The sequence below is a fragment of the Tinamus guttatus genome, unplaced genomic scaffold (genome assembly GCF_059628265.1).
Source record: "Tinamus guttatus ecotype Peru unplaced genomic scaffold, ASM5962826v1 Tinamus_guttatus_pri_ptg000260l, whole genome shotgun sequence".
NCBI lineage: Eukaryota > Metazoa > Chordata > Aves > Tinamiformes > Tinamidae > Tinamus > Tinamus guttatus.
In genome coordinates this window covers 271,871-291,551 of record NW_028288794.1, presented here as the reverse complement: position 1 = coordinate 291,551, position 19,681 = coordinate 271,871, and the positions used below count along the sequence as shown (strand labels likewise).

The following is a 19,681-nucleotide window of genomic DNA, read 5'->3' as shown; positions in this document are numbered from 1 at the left end:
CATTCTACTCCAGCTTTGTCATTTGCGAATGAGCTGTTTTCTTCCTCAAGATTTGTCATTAATTTGATTCAGATGGAACAAAGAGCAGGAACAAACCTTTGGATAACCTGAGGTGGAAGATCATTAGGCGCTTTGTCATTTTCAGGTGCTGCAGGCTTTTCAGGAGCAGTGTTCTCTGCTTCTCCTTCTGTTGAAGGAAAGAAACATGCAATTTGGTTACAAAACCTGCACACAGCCTACCACGGAATAATAGAAAAATACCCAGATGTATTTCAAGAATAGTTGGCACTAGAAGGGATCATCTAGTCCAACTCCTCTGCTTAAGCAGGGTCACCTAAAGCAGCAGCTGTTTGAACAGGGTCCGGGGCAACCTGTATACATCCAAGGATGGACACCCCATAATCTCCATAGGCAGCCTGTTTCAGTGCAGACTTTTGTTCCCTAATAAAACATTTGGTTTTGTATAAAGACCCTGCTTGGTATCTACACAGGCAATCATAAAAGCCAAGACTGGTGACCCTGAAGATTGAGATTAAACAAAACTGAACAAAGAACTCTTCCCAGGAAAATATACCTGCAAGAATCACTATTTTTTACTTTCGAAAAAACTGCTACCACTAAGTAAGAAGAACAGACTGCTAAAAGAATTTGGCTTTTGAAGTTGAAAGAGCCATATTCAAGGTCTCAGCTGACTTCTTGCTCTCACAATGTCTCAGTGTGCATCACATTTTCACATAACAACAGCTCACAGGAGGGAAAGTCAGCAATTGCAAAGAGTCCTTCAAGCATTAAATCACTTTGCATTAAAAAATACTCTAAAATTTAACTTCCTTGGCTCACCTTAGCTCAGACAACCAACAGAGACAGCAGTGAATACCACAGCACAACGCTGTGACAACTTGCACAGAGCAAAGTGAGGGCATCATCACGGACCTAAGACACCTCAGAGTTCCAGATTCACTGTCTGTAACTGGTCTAATGACCCAGCTCATGCTATTTGGGGAAAGGTTTTGTGGATCAGTTTTAATATGAACAGAAGCGACTAATGCAACAAGTAATAGAAGGAAAGAAATAATATCTTGTACTGACATTAAGAAAATGGAAAAAGGAAGTTTTATTATACCAGCTATTGCAATAACTACCTGTAACATTTTGCAGGAAGCTCCCCAAGGGACCTGCTCATTTTCAAGTTAAAATCCATAAAACGCTCGTAAACTGTTTTTCTTTTTTTTTTTTTTTGGAAAAGCACTTAGCCCAAAGTACAAAGTATTTTCATAGATGGCTTTTTGGTATTCATTTAACCAAAAACTGCTTGTATAAAGTCCAACCAACAAATTACATTTTGCTACAGTTTATAAGTTCTTTTTAAGCTTAAATTAAAAAAGCGCTAAACTACAAAAGTAGTTTGTTTACTAAAAAGCACTATCTTTTCTTCAAGAAGTTTTCAGCTATCATTGATATGTGCTGAGCAGGTCTTTGTCACTATAAACTTCACCCGAATCACTTGTAGAGACACTTGGAAATAATAAATACATCGAATTTTCAGAGAAGCAGTTATATAAATTCTTATTAAAATAAAAGACTAAATTAGACATGAAGCCCAACAAGAATTATAGCTAACTTGTTACTTGGGAACTACTACTGGGAGTGGGAAAACAGGGACAAAGACATTAGGGAACCTTGCCAACAAACCTACAATTCAGTACTCAAGCCACTAAAATTCTAGCAATTAAGCAGAACACACGAATCACAAGTAAAGCATTTTAAAAAGGTGAAAAGACAGATGATCCATCAAGACGATTCTATCTTGATGATAGAATATCTGAGTAGAAAGAGACTTAATGAGATGTGTAAAAAACGTAAAGCAGATATTTTGAGAGAGGCAAAGCCATGATGTTCTACTTAGAACTACTAAAGCACAGGGATTGCTCTCTCCTCAAAGAGAAGTTACACAGCCCACTTGCAAATAAATGAGAACTCCAGAGGAAATCCAGAAGTTAAAAAAGAAAATTCCATTCTCTGTTTATCACCTCTTTTTTTCTGAGTAGTCACAAGTACCCCATAATCCCTTGATAGCACTGTAAAATAACTCAATTCAGTTCTTCTCTTACTAGCTTACTTCAAAAGCACAAGTTCTGTTGCAAGACACTACCTGCGATTTGCAAGAGGGTCCCAGGGCAACTTCAACATCCAGTTTTATTTCCCCTCTAGTTAGTTTGAATACAAACCTAATGCCAGACAAGACTTTATGTACGGGTCCAATTGCTAACGCCTACCATCCACATAAGGCAAAAACCACAGTACCTAAGTACCTGCAGTGACTGCCATTCTGGGATATTTCAAAGGAAATGGGCAAACTAAACAGAACCTCAGTAGTTTATTAAACAGTTCAGCTAGCATGAATGGCGCTGCCACCAAAAACGCAGTGTTGCCTTCTTGCTTGCCCTTCCCTCGTGCTAGAACCTGACCGAGAAGACTTGGTTTCAGGCACTCTTCTCCAAGTCTCTGTGCCAAATTGATAAAAAGAAAAAAAAAATACCCTTGCTTCATAGATCTGCTGACTGGTGCAGATGGGTGGTAAGTGGCTGTAAGAGCTTAACTGAATGCCTCCTTGGCACAGTGCAGCCATATAGAGAAAGGGAAACCTAAGGAACTCCGGGAGGATTTCAGCTAAGTCTTACAAGCAAAGACCTCAGGCTAAAATAGCCCCTCACTGGAAAGCTTTAAGCATACACTCATTCATAAATCTTTACAAGACACAAGAAGAAAGCTGCAGGAAGAGACAACAGCTCACTGAGTTATGCCGATTATTCCTAAATATGCATTTGACTCAGCTATCTGCAATGACTGCTACCAACTTTCTAGATTGATTTAACTGTTTTCACTGTGGGAATTTAAAAGCTATGAATGACAACTGCATCTGTGCCAGGGCTTACAGAAAATTAAGGATTACTTAATGCATTGGGTTGTTACATCACCTGAAAATCCAGTCCCAAATCAACGGCGAACTTCTGGATATTCTTTTTATGGGCACTCAGATTAGAAATAAAGGAATATAACATTGTATTCCATTACAGATACATTCCAGTAGGTAAAACAGCTCCAAAAGATTAAAATGAATTGGCCTGGAAGCCCTCCCAGCTATACGGAGTCACGCCTTGGCCAAGCAGCTATGTATCACTAGCCTGATACAGCTCTGGGGCTCTAAATACCACAGGTGGACTGGGAAGCCTTTAAGCTCCCAAACACCTGGTATCTACAGCAAATATCTGGATTTAGAGATTTTTTTTTAAAAAAAAGCTGCTTTTTGCATAAACATGAGTTGCTCTTTATTTTGGTTCTACTGCTCCATATATAATGTAGCTAGGTACAACTACTTCAATAACAATATATATCTTGGGAACCACAGTCAACTTCAAAAAAACTGAGAACCTCCATATTCTTATAAAATGAAATCACCAAGTGGGACTCACAAATATTTGCACAAAAAGGCAGCCTGCAACAATGCAGTTCATACACAGAACAAGCCATCATGAGATTCAGTTGCACCAGGCTTGCAATTTCCCTGGTACAGTGTAACCACTGGCCTCATTTTGACCAGGATTAGGAGAAAAGAACATAAGAGTAACCATTTTAATTAGGGAACAAACATTTTTCAAACCAGGACATTAACAGATAAAATACAGGGGAAAAAAACAGATTAAGTGTAAATTACCCTCTTTAAATCATTCAGCTACATGGATTCAAGTGCATGGCACTTCTTCTTACCTTTCTGTTTTACTGCAGCCGCTGGTTCCGCTTTCTCTTGTGGTTTAGCAGCATTGTCCTCTGAAATCTTATCTGCTAAGATATTAGCTTCCACTGTTCCTATAACAAAACAGCTTATAGTCAATGAAAACAAAGATACAGTAAAAACTGGAATAAAAAACATGCTGAACAAATGTAACTCTTACTACTTAAGGGATATTCTAGTTTCTTAAAATAACCTTGTCTGCAAATAACTAAGTCTCAAAGTTTGCAAAGATTTTTAACTTGAATACTAGGTCCTTAGGCTACTGAAGCAGCACAGCCCGTTTCTTCAGTTCAGAGCACTTTACAGATATCACTGATTAGCCTGACACATACTGAAACAACAGAGTATTTAGCTAATAAAGTCTAAGTAACTTTGTAACATTGTTTGCATACTACTTGTAATGCATAATGTATGAATTTGTTTCAAAGGCTTTCCCTTTCCTTGCATTTCATATTAATGCCATTACAAGCTTTCAAGCAAGTAAAGCTTGTTTCTAGGATCTGAACTCCATGACTGCTGTTCACTTTTGATGTTGACAGTTTTGTTTGTTTTTAAAGTAAAAATAAAAGACCAACCGTTTCAGACTCTTTCATGTCCTAATTATCTTTAACAGTCCAAGATGCAATAGGACAATGGTGACAGAAGCAAGGTAACATACGCTAGAAGGAGAAAACTTAAGTATTCAAGTATACAGATAATTTCTAAAAATACATTATTTGGGGAGGAAAAGAACTAAAATGATGCAGCATCATTCAGACACTATGTCTGTAAATACATCTGTGCATTGAATACACCCTGGGGAAAAACTCCAGACTGTTCACTCAGTTTGTTAGTATATATAAAGAATGGGAAGAATATTTATTTTTGGTCTTGCCATTATAGTAATCAAAACTATACCTTCACTTAGAGTAATACATTCAGTCCTCACACTCCTCAAAATATTGCAAAGTAGAGTAAATGTAGAAATAGCCGATAGAAGAAAAATGTTTACAGATACAGAAACAGCACACCTCTTTTTAAAGGGACACCTAGAGCACGTGGCACAGGGGACAGTTACTAAAGCCAAAACATTAGAGATTGATCACCAACCTAGACAACCATGCCTCAGACTACCTATAGAGTCTGACCACGGAATCAAGCACCTCACTCCATCAGAAACGAAGGTTTTCATTCAGAAACTAATTAAATAATACAATACATTAAAATATTACTGGGGGAGGCCTCCATTGGTCAATATACTGTGGCCACATTACACAACAGTTACTGGCAGTAACAGACTGGCTACCAGGGGCAGGGTACTGGCTAACAAGATAACCAAAAAGATTTCACATAGCAATCCATGCATTATCTTCTGGCAACATTCATACCCAAGCAACCAAGCTGGACTCAAACTTGATACGCTAAGAATTGCTTTCCTTACCTGGCTCCTGTACTGTGGAGGTTGACTCAGATCTCTCTCCCTGTAGGCTAACTGTTTGCTCAAGAGCACTACACTCACTTTTCTGAGCATCCGTGCTTCCTAACGTAAAATAATTTATAAGTGAGGCATGCATTACAGAGAGTAGAGGCATACAATAAAACATCTCAGAATGAGCCACAGCTCTCCAGCATACTTATAGGCTGCTCGCTTTGTAATAACACATTAGATTTCTAGGCAGCATTTCAGAGCAAAGGCTTAGTTTGCCTCCCTGTAGGGCAAGCAAGACAACATCATTAAGAAATCTGCATATAGGTTGTGGAGTGCAAACCAAGGGTGTTTCCTTAGCATTTGAAAGTTGAGCTATTATGAATTTTGCTGTTTTCCACCTTATCCTACTCTTTGACATTACCACTTTATAACTTTACCAAACTGGCTTTTGACATTCACAGGCAGGCATGCGTGTTTGTGGGCACTTTCCTTCCAACACACAGGCACAAAGTGGGCATTGCCACGGCAGAACTGTTTTAAGAGGCACAGTACTCACTGCCTAAGGGAAAGCTGTTTAGATATCAGTTAACTGTGTTAAAGAAAGAACAATAATAAAACAAAAAACACTGAATTTATAAATCAAGGTTTTGTTCCAGTAACACTGGAAATTTGTTAATGTACAGTGATGAACAAATGCTGGTTTATATATATATTTGCTCTACTAATCATTCTACACTTCAGTTTTGTATATACAAGAGCTGAATTGACATTCAAAGTCTTCGTCATGACACTAACCTCTTTCAGTTCTCCTGTTATGCACCTATTTATCTGAATTTAATATTAGAAACCATAAAAAGCTCTGCTCAACATCAGTAGTGCTTAGAGAGAACAAATGTGCAACAGATACCCGCATAGCTCCAAAACTTTTTAGTCTGGGCTATGTAGTAGAGCATGTATGAGCATTACTCATCTATCATAGCTCCTCTTCATTACAGCAAAAAGAGCACCAATGCTCCAAAGTATTTATCATTTAGGTAAATGGAAACTTGAGTGTGCTGCCCACTGCTTTGTGAAAAGAGGGGTATTTCAAAACATTTACCTTAAAGCCAAAACACAGGATAAATGCAAACCATATTTCACTGATCAGAACAACTGAATAGTGATTTTAAAGAAGGGATGGTCCTATAAAATGTGTCATGTCTGGTCACTTCAGTTCCACTTAAACCCATGAAACAAATATACAACTCTTGCAAAAAAAAAAAAAAAAAAAAAAGGCGGGGGGGGGGGCGTTCTGTGTAGTGCAAAAGACTATATATTTTTTACCAAGTACAAAATTATTACAATCGTACAGCACATAAGTATATTAGATGTGATGTAAAGTTTCCAATAAGCACCAACTTAAACTGTGCTCTTAAGTCAACAGGAGTTTGTATCCCAAGTGACAGATATTTTTTAAAAGGTATTTAAGGTGCATAAACATCTTCTAAAATTTTTCACGAATGCTTTTGAAAACAGGGCTGTTGCTTGCTATAAAAATGTTACCTGAGCTCTGATGCAACTTCAGCGTTTCACCAGGCATGAAAATAAAATACACAACCATGAAACAGAAAAAAAGATGGCAGACTAAGTGCATGAAGAACCTCACCATTCATTCGTCCAAGCAGTATCAGTCTTTAGCCTGAATTAGTAGTTTCAATAGGCATCAACTCACAGGTGTTACTGTATCTTTGTAACTGAAACGTTAAAGTAATTTATGTATAGAGACTTCTTCATTTGGGCTTAGAAGTTTTGTGCTCTCAAGCCACAAAATCACTGAAGGAAACCTTGAATCTTAATAAATAATCAGGTGGTGGAATTAAAAGCAGAAGGAAACGTGATACTTACTCAAATAGAGAAATTAGAGTTACAGTGCCATTATATGAGCTCTAGTTAGAAGCTGTTTTTATTCCTTACCTATGTGTTCATCTAGGCTTGCCTTCTTGCCTTTCTTATACAAAGGGCTAGGCTTCTTTTCAGGCGAATGGCTAGCTGTACTAAGCTTAGATTCCTTGCTTCCTAATATGAAAGTTGCAAGACAAATATTAGGGATATTCTAGAAAGAGCCTAGTTTCCAGTCAGTATGAAAATACAATACTTAATACACTTACAAAGAGAAGTCAGTTACTTAAATCAACCGCAATGAAGCGTCTTAAAAGATAAAATGACTTATGTATTTGCAAATCATGGTACAACTGTTTACTAGAACCAGCTAAGACTATCTCATGTCTATTACCTTCACTTAAATCTTGTCCAAAAAGATGAAGAGAAATGACTAATAAAGCTATACAGTAGATGAGAAGGGATATTACTGATGATTGCACCATATGTTAAATAGCTTCTTCTAAGTCTTTGTTGACTGCAGCTATCACTCAAAGGCTAGTAAACATCCCATAATCACCACAGCTACATTTATATCAATCCACCCTTACCTAGCGGGAAAGTAGAGACATCACAGGTATCACAACTGATGGTTTTGAGACACTTCACACAGAAGTGAAGACAAAATGATCACGGAGCTACCTCCGGTCTGGTGTATGGCATGATTCATGCAAGCAGGTTTCAGTCCAGAGACCTAGCACACTGGGATCAGGAGGGTGATCCAGCTGCTACCAGGAACTGCTCTCGAATAGCACAGAAAAAATGGCCTTTCACACTTTCTCATTTCCTTCTTGTACGTCCTAGATGACAAACATCTAGCATTTCTCCCCTGCTGATGGTCAGCAGTAACACCACAAGGTTGGTCCCCTACCACCTGGTCAAGCTCCTGTGGAAGGTGATGTGAGGTAAGAATTCAGTACCAATAATACTCAGCTCATCCTCTCTGTTTTAACACAAATCACAAGGTCCTAAGAGGCACTAACCCACATAAAATTACAGAGCAACAGGACAATTCTGGGAAAAACAAACATAGACTAACCAAAACATCATTCAGAGAGAACGCAATACTTAAGTGTCAAGAGCAAGAGTAACTTTGGAGTTGGAACTGTTCATGCAGAAAGTAAGCACACCAAAGAGAGTAACACCATCCACATAGCAAATCTATGCAGAAAACCTGGCTACTGGATTCATAAACACAGGCTGTGTGCATAGAATAAGCACAGAAAATAACAAACAAATATATTTAAGTATTTATGCTATTCTTATTCTATAAACCTCTGGCAAACTTAATATAAAGAACACTGTCCTTCTTGTTACCTTCTCCTCCAGGTTTGGTGCGCTGCCTTGATCCTTTGGTTAAAGGTTGCTTTGTTATTCCTGCAGGACTTTCATTCTTTAAAGAAAAAACAAAAACATCTCACATGCATAAATAAAAAATATATATAAATACATCCATTGTGTATATATACATATATGTGTGTGTGTGTGTGTGTGTGTGTGTGTGTGTGTGTGTGTGTACATACACATATGCATGCACTCATTTACAAAACTGCTACATACACATAGGAATAAAAAATATGTAAGGTCTATTTTCTCAGAAGAGTCAGCAGACTTTTAACCAAGATTAGCGAGTCACTCGAAGGACTAAAATGCCTAAGAATATCTTCACGTTTGTGCAAAACTGTGTATTTTTAGCAGATACATGCTTCCGCTTTGATCATCTAGGAAGTCTTTTTAAACTTCATTCCTAAATAGAAGTAAAGAGGTGATGGCTGATAAACTGCTCCACCAGACTGGCCTGATCTTCTACTCAAATGGCAACTTCCCTGGACAAAGCTCTGGTCAAACTAAGAAAACAGGTCCTGCCAGAAAGATCAGCAAACAAGCAATGGATCACCTGAAAGAGGACTTCATACCCTGATGAGAAAGTTCAGCTATTTTTCCAGAAAAAGGCAGTGCCTAAAAGGAGGGCAAAAAGAACACGAATGGTTTGAACATGGAAAAGATTGAACTGAAGACAGTTATGAAGACTCTGGCCTAAATCCAAAAGTGACTCAAAGAAGCCAGGAAATGAAGGCAAGCAAGCATTATTTTGTTTTTCCTGGATATACCTTGCATTGCCTGAAGTGAAGAATAGCTGCCTGGCAATATTCTCAGTAAAGGCTCTACATTAAATACTTCAGTGGTCACATGTTCTTGGACAGGAGCAGCTTACACCAGCAGATCCATTTGGCTGCAGGTTGGGAAAAAGATGGGCTTAAACAACGAAAAAGCAAGACAGGAGATCACAGCAGTGCCAGATGAGGTCATTTGGACTGCAAGGTCCACTGTGTGTGAAGGGATACCTGAGCCTTTGTCCAGGTAGTGATAAAGAAGCCTAAGATAGCTTCAGCATTTGCGCTATAAATACGCTCAGCAAACAGGACTCAAAACGTCCTGGTGAGAGCGAGCAGAGGCACAGGTCTGCCAGAGATGCCACTGCCACGGGTGGGATGTCGTACAGATTTACTACTCACTCTACTCGAGGAGAAGCTGGGGTCCAAAAGACTCCAAAGGAGGTGCCAGGTGTAAAGGAGGACTCCTGCCAGCCTGACAAAATACCTGGAGATATGGGATCGGGGTGGGAAGGAGGCCATCCATTATACTAAACTTGGTCAGAAGGATTTATTCTGCCACTTCTCCTGCTGACAAAATTGACATTTGTAGAGAAGATTTGTGCTTGCTTGTAGACTGAAGGATGCTGGTAGTCAATAAGGCAAAAGAAAAGCCTACATCCTATGCTGTGCAAAATCTAGCCAAATGAACACTGTGTAGTACTCAACAACATAACCAGTTTAGACATAAACTATACTTGGATTATTGCAATTTATATTTAAACTGTAACCAAAGCTCTCAATATTTTCATTTCACTCTCTTTAGGAAACACTGGCACTTACAAAGAAAAAAAGATAAAAGTCCAAAAAGATTAAGTAATATGCAAGTGCTTCATTTTAATTACTACCATCTTTCACAATTATAACACTACACAAGGAGCAAAAGTAAAGTCCACAAATTACCAGAGTCTCACTTTGAAAGTCTGCAGGCCACATCTGGTATACTCAATCATTTGCAGCTCTTTGGGCAATTTAACTATTAACACAGGTGCAGAAGGAGCTGAGAATAAGTACTGAGGTTTCTGGAGGAGGTGATCTAGTCATTTATGTTAGGTAGTGACTGTAAACACAGTTTAACATTTTTGTAGAGCCATATGTGAACATTGGCAAAAGATGCAAAGTAAAAACTAAAATGTAATGAGTAAGGCAGCATACAACAACATAAACCTCATAATACTTAGGATTTGAGTCTTTTTGAAGGGAGACAAAACAGTAATTTTTCTTGTACAGAAGTAGTGGCACCAGGACTTTGAAGAACAATCATGGAGCCAGTTAAAAAAAAAAAAAAATGTACTGCACTTCACCTCGCACCATCTAGAAAAGAAAACAAAAACAAAACAAAACATCCCAGTGGAATCCTAGATGTACATACACACACTTCCTAGTTTTGTGTAGTTACATTTCTATTTGGAAAGGTTACAGCAGTCTACCGTCTGTATCATCCAGTCTGCTGCTTTGTTCTCATTATTGATTTCCATGTTGAGAAAGGAAAATAATGATTTTTAATAATCGAGCAGATCAAGGAGAGCAATACACTGAAAAGACATTCTGCCAACCGGCTAAGTCCCCTCCCTTTCCACACAGACAGTAATCATAGCCTGCATTCATGGATGTCATGAACAGCTTCTACTGGTGACCTTTACACACTGCTCCTCAGGCTCCGCTCCGTCCCAATGATTACCAGGGAAGAATTCTGCTGATGGAGCTCAGGAAGATTTTGCTGATCTCGCAGAGATCAGCACATGCTAACACTCTTTATTTTTGTATATAGCATATTGGGCAACAAACTATTTCAAGAAACAAACAGCTCATTTCTAATGCTTTTACTGACAGTTTGAAGGAAAGAATAAAAAGTATTCCCAATATTTACTCCTGAAATGGTTATTATGTTATTAAGACACATAATTTACTAATGTGCAGCAGCCACAAGAGGTATAATTGCTAAGATCATTATGATTACTGTTATTATCAAGTTTATTAGAAAAACACTGATTAACTATCTTTTCCTGAAACAAAGGCCTGCAGGATGATGTTCTATTGGTGCTAACTTCTACTAACTAAAACCTTTCAAAATAAGAGAATTCTTAAACATTAAAAATTAGGATTTTTCTATCTTCTATTATTTGGACCACTTACGAATAGCTGATACCATGACAGAGAGATACTTATGAGACATGTTCAGGAGGTTTCCATGATATGATTATTTCTGCAGCTTGAAGGGTAATGTCTTTTTTGGATTTAGCAGTTGCTTCATTATATATTCTAGATCAGTTCCAAAAGAAATAGGAGAGTATTAGATGTGACTTAGAGGATCACATAAATGACCAACTCCAAAGCAGCATAGTTTGTGCTGCAAAAATGAAAGCCACTGAAGATGTGGCCAAAAGTGACAGGATATTACAAAAATCTTTAGCCAAAAGTTTCTGAAGCCATCTGTAAAATGGAAGAGACTTTTCCAAGGTGTTTTGCCTTAGGGGTAGCTGACCTACCTATTCTGCAGCCACTTTCATATGAACACCATATGCTCCAAAGGTCTGTCTGCAAGCCGAATCGTTTTTTTTTTTTTGGTCAAACTGCAAGAAGTTATCTTTATTATTGAGAAGGTGAATGAGTCATGCCACGAAGTGTTCCTTTTATACAAAGACACTTATTTGAGCTGGACTGAGAGCTAACAAGATACAATTCTACTTCCTTCGATCCAAGCATTACATACAACAACTAGCTCTGGAATCAAAAGCTACTCTTTACAGACACATCATAGCCTGTTTGCTATATTACCAGTCATCTGGTAATCAAAAGTTTCTTTTGGATTCCTATTTAAACTTGCTTTAATTTCAGAAAATTATGAATATTTGTGATGAATGTTTCCCTAGTACCAGAAGAATAGATTGTTTTAAAAAAGCAGGGAAGAGAGGATCAAGCTGTTGAAATTTATATGTCATTTTTAAGGCTGTGACAATCAGTATTAAGTAGTATTACTGCACATTTAAAATATTTAAAGTTTCTAAATAAATTTGTTCTCCAGAATAAATGTAGCATAGAAGCTGTTCAGCCTGACATTCTACGGACATCGCAAATGAAAGAACAGTTTCCATTTCCCCCAAAGTTTCCATGCCTTCATGCTGCTAAAACAAGCAACATCTCTGAAGAAAGGATTCCATTAATATGGAAGAGGCAAGATCCAAAGCAAGGGGAAGGCAAATAGTTCATTGTGAAATGAAGCTACTTGAGACTCAGAAAGAGGGAGAGAACCTGTGATCAGGAGTGCAAGAGCAAAGAGAGCAGGACGCTGAGCCTGGGAGGGGTAACTGAGCAGAGCAGGACAAGCCAGAAGAGAAGAAGGGGCCAATCTTAAGGGCAGAGGAAAGCAGGTGATGTACACGCTGCCTTACTAGTCACCAATTCTTTCACATACAGGGCATTGTATTTATAAAACGCTACAAAGAGATGCTGAAGGCTTATTAATTGTGCAGCAGAGACTGCAAAATAATACAATTCTATACTCTGCACTTGCAAAAACGCAGAAAAGATTTCCCTTCTGTTTAATGCACTTCACTGCGGTCTGACTTAAATGGAGTTAGGGTAGTTTAAAGCAGGGCAAAACCCTGGAAGTAAAGGCATGACCCTGCTGTGAAACTACTGTGATGACAGGAAGATCAACCCCAGCCCATTAAGATGCACTTCTCAATTATTTCATGCTGGATTTTCCTCTAAAACACTTTGGGTAGTTATCCTAGCCCTCCAGCTCTAGAGATTCATTGGGAACATTCTAATTTCGTTCTTCTTTTCCACAGCAGGGACCGTTTATCACGGGCTTGGTCTAAAGTGTGCGTTTTCATCACCTAAAGGCTAAGCAGCATCTACTGTTATGCAAGCAAGTAAAGGGAAAGCATGTCATGCAGATTTAAGGTAATAAACCAACATGCCTTGGATTCAATCCCAAAAGCACTTAAGACAGGAAATGGAACTCCACTGCACCAGCACATTACTGTGGTGCCCAAGAGCACTACGATCGTTTGGGATGGAGCTCAGAATTTCCATTAGAGACCCAATTGGCAGGAAGTTTGACTTGGCTACGAATATTTGCTTCAGGCTTAAAGCTATTTCATAAGCTCTCACTCCAAGTGCCAATACTTTAAAAAGTTTGGTTGGATTTCAGTCAAAGAATGGCAATAAAAAATTGTCATCCAATGTAGAAGACATGATGATGTCAGTAACCCACTGACTCCCTAGAGACTCCTGCTGGAGTTGGGGTGCTGCCTATATGTTCCTAGTCTGAGCTACTTTAGATTCATTTATTGAAGTATCCCTCTTTAAACATTTAGCCATATGGCTTTGTAATTCCCAAAATTGCCTCAGGCCATCAAGAAGCAACAGACGCAGACGGTATAACAAGCAACTGCTACTGTTCAGAGACAACCAGTGAGCCTATATCCTGTCCTACCGTCAGGCAGCTCCAAAACACATGCCCCAGGCACATCACTGGACTCATTTTCTTTCCAAAATGGTAACTTCTGTTAAAGTACATAAAAATCAAACAGATTCCAAGGAAAGATTCACAGGAATAAAATAGACGGTTCTGAACAAATAATTTCTTGGCATACCCAAAACATCAGCACATAGAACTAAATACCTGGAAAACGAAATTGATTGAGTAGACTTTGTTTGTTCAAGCTAAGAGGAATTTAAAAACAAACACACAATAGCTGAGGAAGTAAACCTGCAATATCTGCAGTGTAATAAATCTATTAACAAAAATCCTTGATTTAAGTTGGCAGAGCCAATATGAGAACTCTAAAGTTGGCATCTACTTATTTTTCAATCCTATCTACTTATGTGCAGATTCCCAAGCTATTCTGAAGTGCAACACTCTCAGCATTTCACCTTCCCAGATTTTCTATACTACTAACCTCATTATCTGGCTGGTACTTGCTGTCTTTAGACGGCCTCTCCGTTTTTCGAAGTGCAGGTTCCTCAGAATCTGTGGACTAAAAGAAATAACTGCTTTACACTCAAGTGCTCAACCATGAAGCCAGGTGTCTGCTGAGGAGCAAGCCACATACTCTGGTTGTAACCACTGCGTCGGTTACTGGGGAGACACAGGAGGACATAAGGACACGACGCCAGCAGGCTCTGCGACCTGTCACTGCCCAGCATAACCTGACGGCATCGGGAGAATCCAGACAGAGTGCAGAAAAGCAGCTGCTTATCACATGATCAGAAAACAAGGTCAAGGAGCCTAATAGCTCAAATGCAGATAAAACATGACAGAGACACATGCAGCCTCAGTCATAAGACTTGCTCTTATCAGAACAAGTCTGTACTGAAACTTCACTTAAGAACAATTGCTGTTTAAAAAGAACTGTTGTTGTTACATGAAGAGAAATACAAACACGCAAGCCCATTAGAAATTAAAATACCACCAAAAAAAACCCAAATCCTTCAAAATCCTTCCAAATCCTTCCTTTCACTGGAACAGGCTGCCCAGAGAGGTTGTGGAGTCTCCTTCTCTGGAGATCTTCAAAACCCGCTTGGACGCAGTCCTGTGCCACGTGCTCTAGGTGACCCTGCGTGTGCAGGGGGTTGGACTAGATGATCTCTAGAGGTCCCTTCCAACCCTAAGCATTCTATGATTCTATGAAAACCTACCATGTCAAAAGTTGTATTTTTTTCCCCAAGTATGGTTTCTCTTACCTTTTTCTCTGCTTTATCCTTTCCATGTTCTCTCGAGTGTTCCCCATCCTTTCCTCTTTCCCGTCGTCTATCCCTTTCTCGGTCTTTTCCCCTTTCCTTGTCTCTTTCTCTGGTCTTTTCTTTGTCTCTTTCTTTCACTTTGTCTTTTTCTCTTCCTCCTTCTTTTTTTTTCTCCCTTTCCTGTCTTTTACCGTGTTCAAAATCTTTTTCTCGTTCTACATCTCCCTTTTCTTTGTCTTCTTCTGTTTCTCTTCCTTCCTTAGTTGTTCTGCTTTTGTTTCTTTCCCTTTCCTGTTTTTCCCCTTCCTTAATGTTGCCTCTTTCAAGGTCTTTGTGCCTGTCCTCATTATGCTTATGTTTATCACTTTCCTTTTCTCTTTCTTTGCTCTCTTCTTTCAAATCTTCTTTGGGTTTTCTGTCTCTGCTCAAGCTTCTGTCTCTAATTTCAGAGTCCCCTTTTCCCTAAAAAATAAAGCAAATATTTAGCTCCAATATATGGCAACTCTATCGCACAGTTACTTCACAAAGAAAAAAAAGGGGGGAAAAATGTGGGAAAAGCAGGAAGGCTGCACATCCCTACCTCTTTGTCTCTATGGCTTTTTTGTTCTTCTGCTCTGGATGCTCTGTTTTCTTTATCTCGAGATTTAGACAAGGGAGGCTTTCCTTTAGCATCAGCTCTCTCCCCAGCCAAGATCTTTTTTACAGCATCATCGCTAGACAGCTGCAAGAAATAGAAAAATGTCACTGAAGTGTATATAAGTTACTTTAATAAATATCTTTCTTTTTACCTCTAAAATCACTTGGTTTTGTTCCTTTGGAAATGTTCTTACACTTGAATATCAGAGGTCTTTCGAGAAAAGAAAAAAAAAAAAAAAAAAACACCTCCTTGCAATCTCTGCAAAAACCTGACTATTTGCACTAGAATTATATCATTTTAAAATATATCTTGTGTTACAACATAACAGCAACTCTCATTGCAATGGCTTATTTTTTCAAAAGGTTAGTGTCAATTATTGCAGAGCTTCAAGTCGTGATGCCAGGTTGGTTAAACATTTTTTTAAGATAATATTATGATGTTGTATTGTTGTATTTGCAACACTGCAACTTTTTCTTACACTTAGTCATTCAGAAACAGTTGCTAAGAAAAGAAGGCAGAGAAACTTACCTTAAGAATGACTTTCAATAAGCTTCAGTTACAAAGTTGAAAATCCATTTATATCTAATTCAGTTCTACAATTTTTTAAACAAATATTTCTAATCAGATCCTTTGGAAAGTTAAGGACATTTCTCAATGTCCAACTGGCAAGGGTTAAGTATATTAAATATATATTACTATTAATAAATCACATTCTTTTCAGAATTGTCTTTCCAGAAACAACAATATCTTTTAGGTCATTCAAAATGATATCGCCCTGAGGCTTGGACTCCTGGTGCATAAATGCAAAACTGTATGTGTTTCTGTGGGTTTTGTGTTTGGATGCTCAGCTCTCTACAATAGAAACATTTCCCTGAACTATGCAACTCTAAGTAGTATACTCAGCTCAGCACCAGAAGGATGAACTTAGAATCTGTAGAAAATCTTTTCCACAATGCATATTTCACAATAACAAAGGGGCAATAATCTTAATCCACATGGGAAGACTCTATCTTCTGGATGCTACATCTCATCACAATATTCTACAATGCTGGTCCATCAAGTACGTATCAATTTCTCCTTTCTAAACTCAAGTAATTCATAAAAAAGAAGCCCATAACACTTGGCTTATTAAAACAAAATAATACCCTTTTACATTAGTAAATTTAATTTGACAATTATTTTAAGAACAAAATGCCTCTGAAGTTTTTAAAGAACAGATTATTAGATTCCCCTTTCCTTGCATTCCTTGTATCCAAAGAATTTTCATTAGAGAATTAAAGATCTGAGGAAAAAAAAGTAGCAGCCTCTTTTCATACAAGGATGCATAATTGTTTGCATTCAAAAGTTCAAAATTCTGAAAACTCATGTTCCACCTAAAACATAATAAATTGTATTATATGACCAATGAATTAAATAAAAAATAGAAAAACAGTATAAATTAAAAGCAATCACCTATCTAAGATAGATTTGTGCTATGGATCAGGCACTAAACATCTGTCAGGTGACCGAACAAAATGTATTACAACATAATGTTAACAAAAATGATGGATGAAGGACAAAACAGTTGTCACAAACAGAGCTCTAGTCATACATAGAACAGCTCAATAAAGACAGTACTGTAGCTAGGGAGAAACCTTAATAGCTACCTCATACCTTATTTAAGCAACACTTCCCAATTGCTTGAAGTAATTCATTGGTTTTTTCAGGTTCATGTCCAGCTACAACACGTGCTGGTTTTACTGACAGTGGCTCTCCTGTTACCAGTACAACAGCATCGATTGCCTTCTGAAGAAAGCTGATTTTGGCATCTTTATCCTGGCAAAACAGTAATTAGGAATTAATCCTGACACTTCAAAATAATTCCATCTATCACTGAGAGCCAGGAAACCTCTGCAGGGAGGAATGTTTGCAGAAAGTGTCTCCAATAGCCAAGCTGTGCCTTTCGGGCAGGTTTTGTGCAAGCTGAAGCCATTAGGAGCAGCTGTATCAGCATCCTTGGGTTGACTTGGGTTGCTGCAAGCCCAGCTCAAAGCTGGGCTTTGCTGCCCAAAGCAGAAGGAAGGGCCTCTTCCGAGACCAAATTCTGCACCTGGAAGGAAGGACTGAGCCCAGAATAAAGGGCAAGCTCTCTTCTTGAAATCTCTGCACCTCTTTTTGATCCTCCAAGTCACTTGGAGGCTGTCAAACATGTTAAGACACGTGGTTTGTAGGGTCAGGAAATCTGGCTACTACCCCTGCTTTAGAGTTAGTTTCCTATTTCTGATTAAGAAATGACAACTTTTATAATGGATGTATACTGAATTAGAATGGCCAAATTAAAAATGTAAATTCATCTTTTCAATATGCTTACTGTTTCAGTCCAGTACGTTAAGACTACTGTAAGATTTCTGGCACTATGTTTCCAAAAATGACAATCTAAAAGAAACTTTTGAACATTGTGAAATGTTTTGTTAAAATAAATATATAAATAATGCAAATATTTCCCAAAGAATCCTGAAAGTTGCAGCAGGATTGTTATCGCACAGTTCCTCAGCAATTCCTGCACAGGACACTCTTCAACGCAGATGTCCTAAAATTATAGGATTTATATGATGCTAAATTGTGGGACTTAGTGCTTATATTTGTACTTTGCAAACCAGACTTAACAGTGAGTAAGGAAGAGATATGAAGGACAGTAAGAAATGAGGAGAGGCAGATATTAACAGATGCATTTCATTTTAAAATTTGACTTTGCCAACAACTTTTATCAACCACACTCATAAAAAGATAATGGCTTTTAACGATTATGCAAAATCATAGGAAAGTGTGCATCTATGTATATACAAAAATATATAAAATATAATTCCCAGGTTGGTTTTAGCACTCAAGTGAAATATTATGGGGAAATTCCTTGCTCAGGGAATTAAATCACGATGTGAAGTCTCCGAATTGCAAAATACCTGGGCAAAGAAAGTTTTATTAATAAATTATCATAACATTTGTGAAATTTTTACCAGTTTCAGTATGAAAGTCTACTTACTCATCCCTTATGCTGATGAGTGAAGAAAAACAAGGTATTATACCAGCCTTTTAAACAGCAGACCCATCCAAGAAGAATTTTATATGTTTATTTTAGTAGGCATCTTTTCAAAGGAATATAAATCATGGCATACAAACTGATAACTGAAAAGCTGACCAGTGATATTTCAGTTACTCTAGAAAAATAAGCAGCCAGAATTATCCAATAGAACACCCAACTTCACGCTGCACTTACTGTCTGGGTATCAGGTGCCCACATCCAGAGTGAGCTGCATCTGTTTTAATAGAGGTACCAATACAAAGGGAAGTGAAAGAAGCAAGTATTATCTTAGCTGTGTGAGGTCAATACCCTTCAGAGGACATCTGGTAGCATTATCTAGCACTGGAGGGTAACAGAACGGCCCATGGGATATTTGAGGTCCCAAAGCTAAACCGTAAATAGGAGCTGGGTTCGACTGCATGTGAATGATCATTAAACAGGCGGGAAGACAGTTTCCAGAGCCAGGGCACTTCCCATCTTTGACTCCTTTGAACAGATTAAAACCAAACAACTATCACATAGTTGGGATTTTGAGATTGTCTCCACTAATATTGAGAGCCTTCATTAGTGTCTCCCTGCATTAACAATAGCGAAGGAAGGAAATACTACAACTGCCTACGGAAACAGTTCTTTAGCACAGGGCAGTTTGTTTGCATCCGTACGCCTAGCAACACCGCGGACACAATCTGCAGGTATCTCCTGATGCACAACACAAAGTAACAACTCTGCAACGCCTTCTCCTGTATGTTCACAGCATTAAACTAAAGACATTCCCTTGAAAGGGAACAGAGAAATGACATATGGAAAATACCATGGGGTAAGCATCAAAGCACACTTTAAATATGGAAAAAACAAACAAACAAACAAAAGGACGATTAACACGCACCTTAACGTTCTCTGATTTCAATTCAAAATCCGTATAAAGTCCTTTCATGAAACCCGTCACTCTAATTACCTTAGAAAAAGAGGGAAAGCATTGGGTTAAGAGCACGCGAGTAAAACACGAGCCAACAACTTTTCT

At 38.3% G+C, this 19,681-nt stretch overlaps 1 protein-coding gene across 2 annotated transcripts in view; it reads right to left on the bottom strand.

Moving 5' to 3' along the window:
* Positions 1–19,681, bottom strand: part of IFT54 (intraflagellar transport 54) — a 38,081-nt gene that overhangs the window by 18,118 nt on the left and 282 nt on the right. Inside the window, exons 2-10 of one of the 2 annotated variants that reach the window (XM_088526960.1) lie at positions 19,547–19,615; positions 17,256–17,417; positions 15,546–15,686; positions 14,966–15,427; positions 14,182–14,259; positions 8,436–8,511; positions 7,155–7,256; positions 3,769–3,867; positions 97–187 (exon numbers count right to left, since the gene is read on the bottom strand). In XM_088526960.1, the coding sequence (XP_088383086.1) occupies positions 97–187; positions 3,769–3,867; positions 7,155–7,256; positions 8,436–8,511; positions 14,182–14,259; positions 14,966–15,427; positions 15,546–15,686; positions 17,256–17,417; positions 19,547–19,615 (1,280 nt within the window). The remainder of the gene's footprint in view (positions 1–96; positions 188–3,768; positions 3,868–7,154; positions 7,257–8,435; positions 8,512–14,181; positions 14,260–14,965; positions 15,428–15,545; positions 15,687–17,255; positions 17,418–19,546; positions 19,616–19,681) is intronic. The other variant, XM_088526961.1, reaches the window with a different exon arrangement.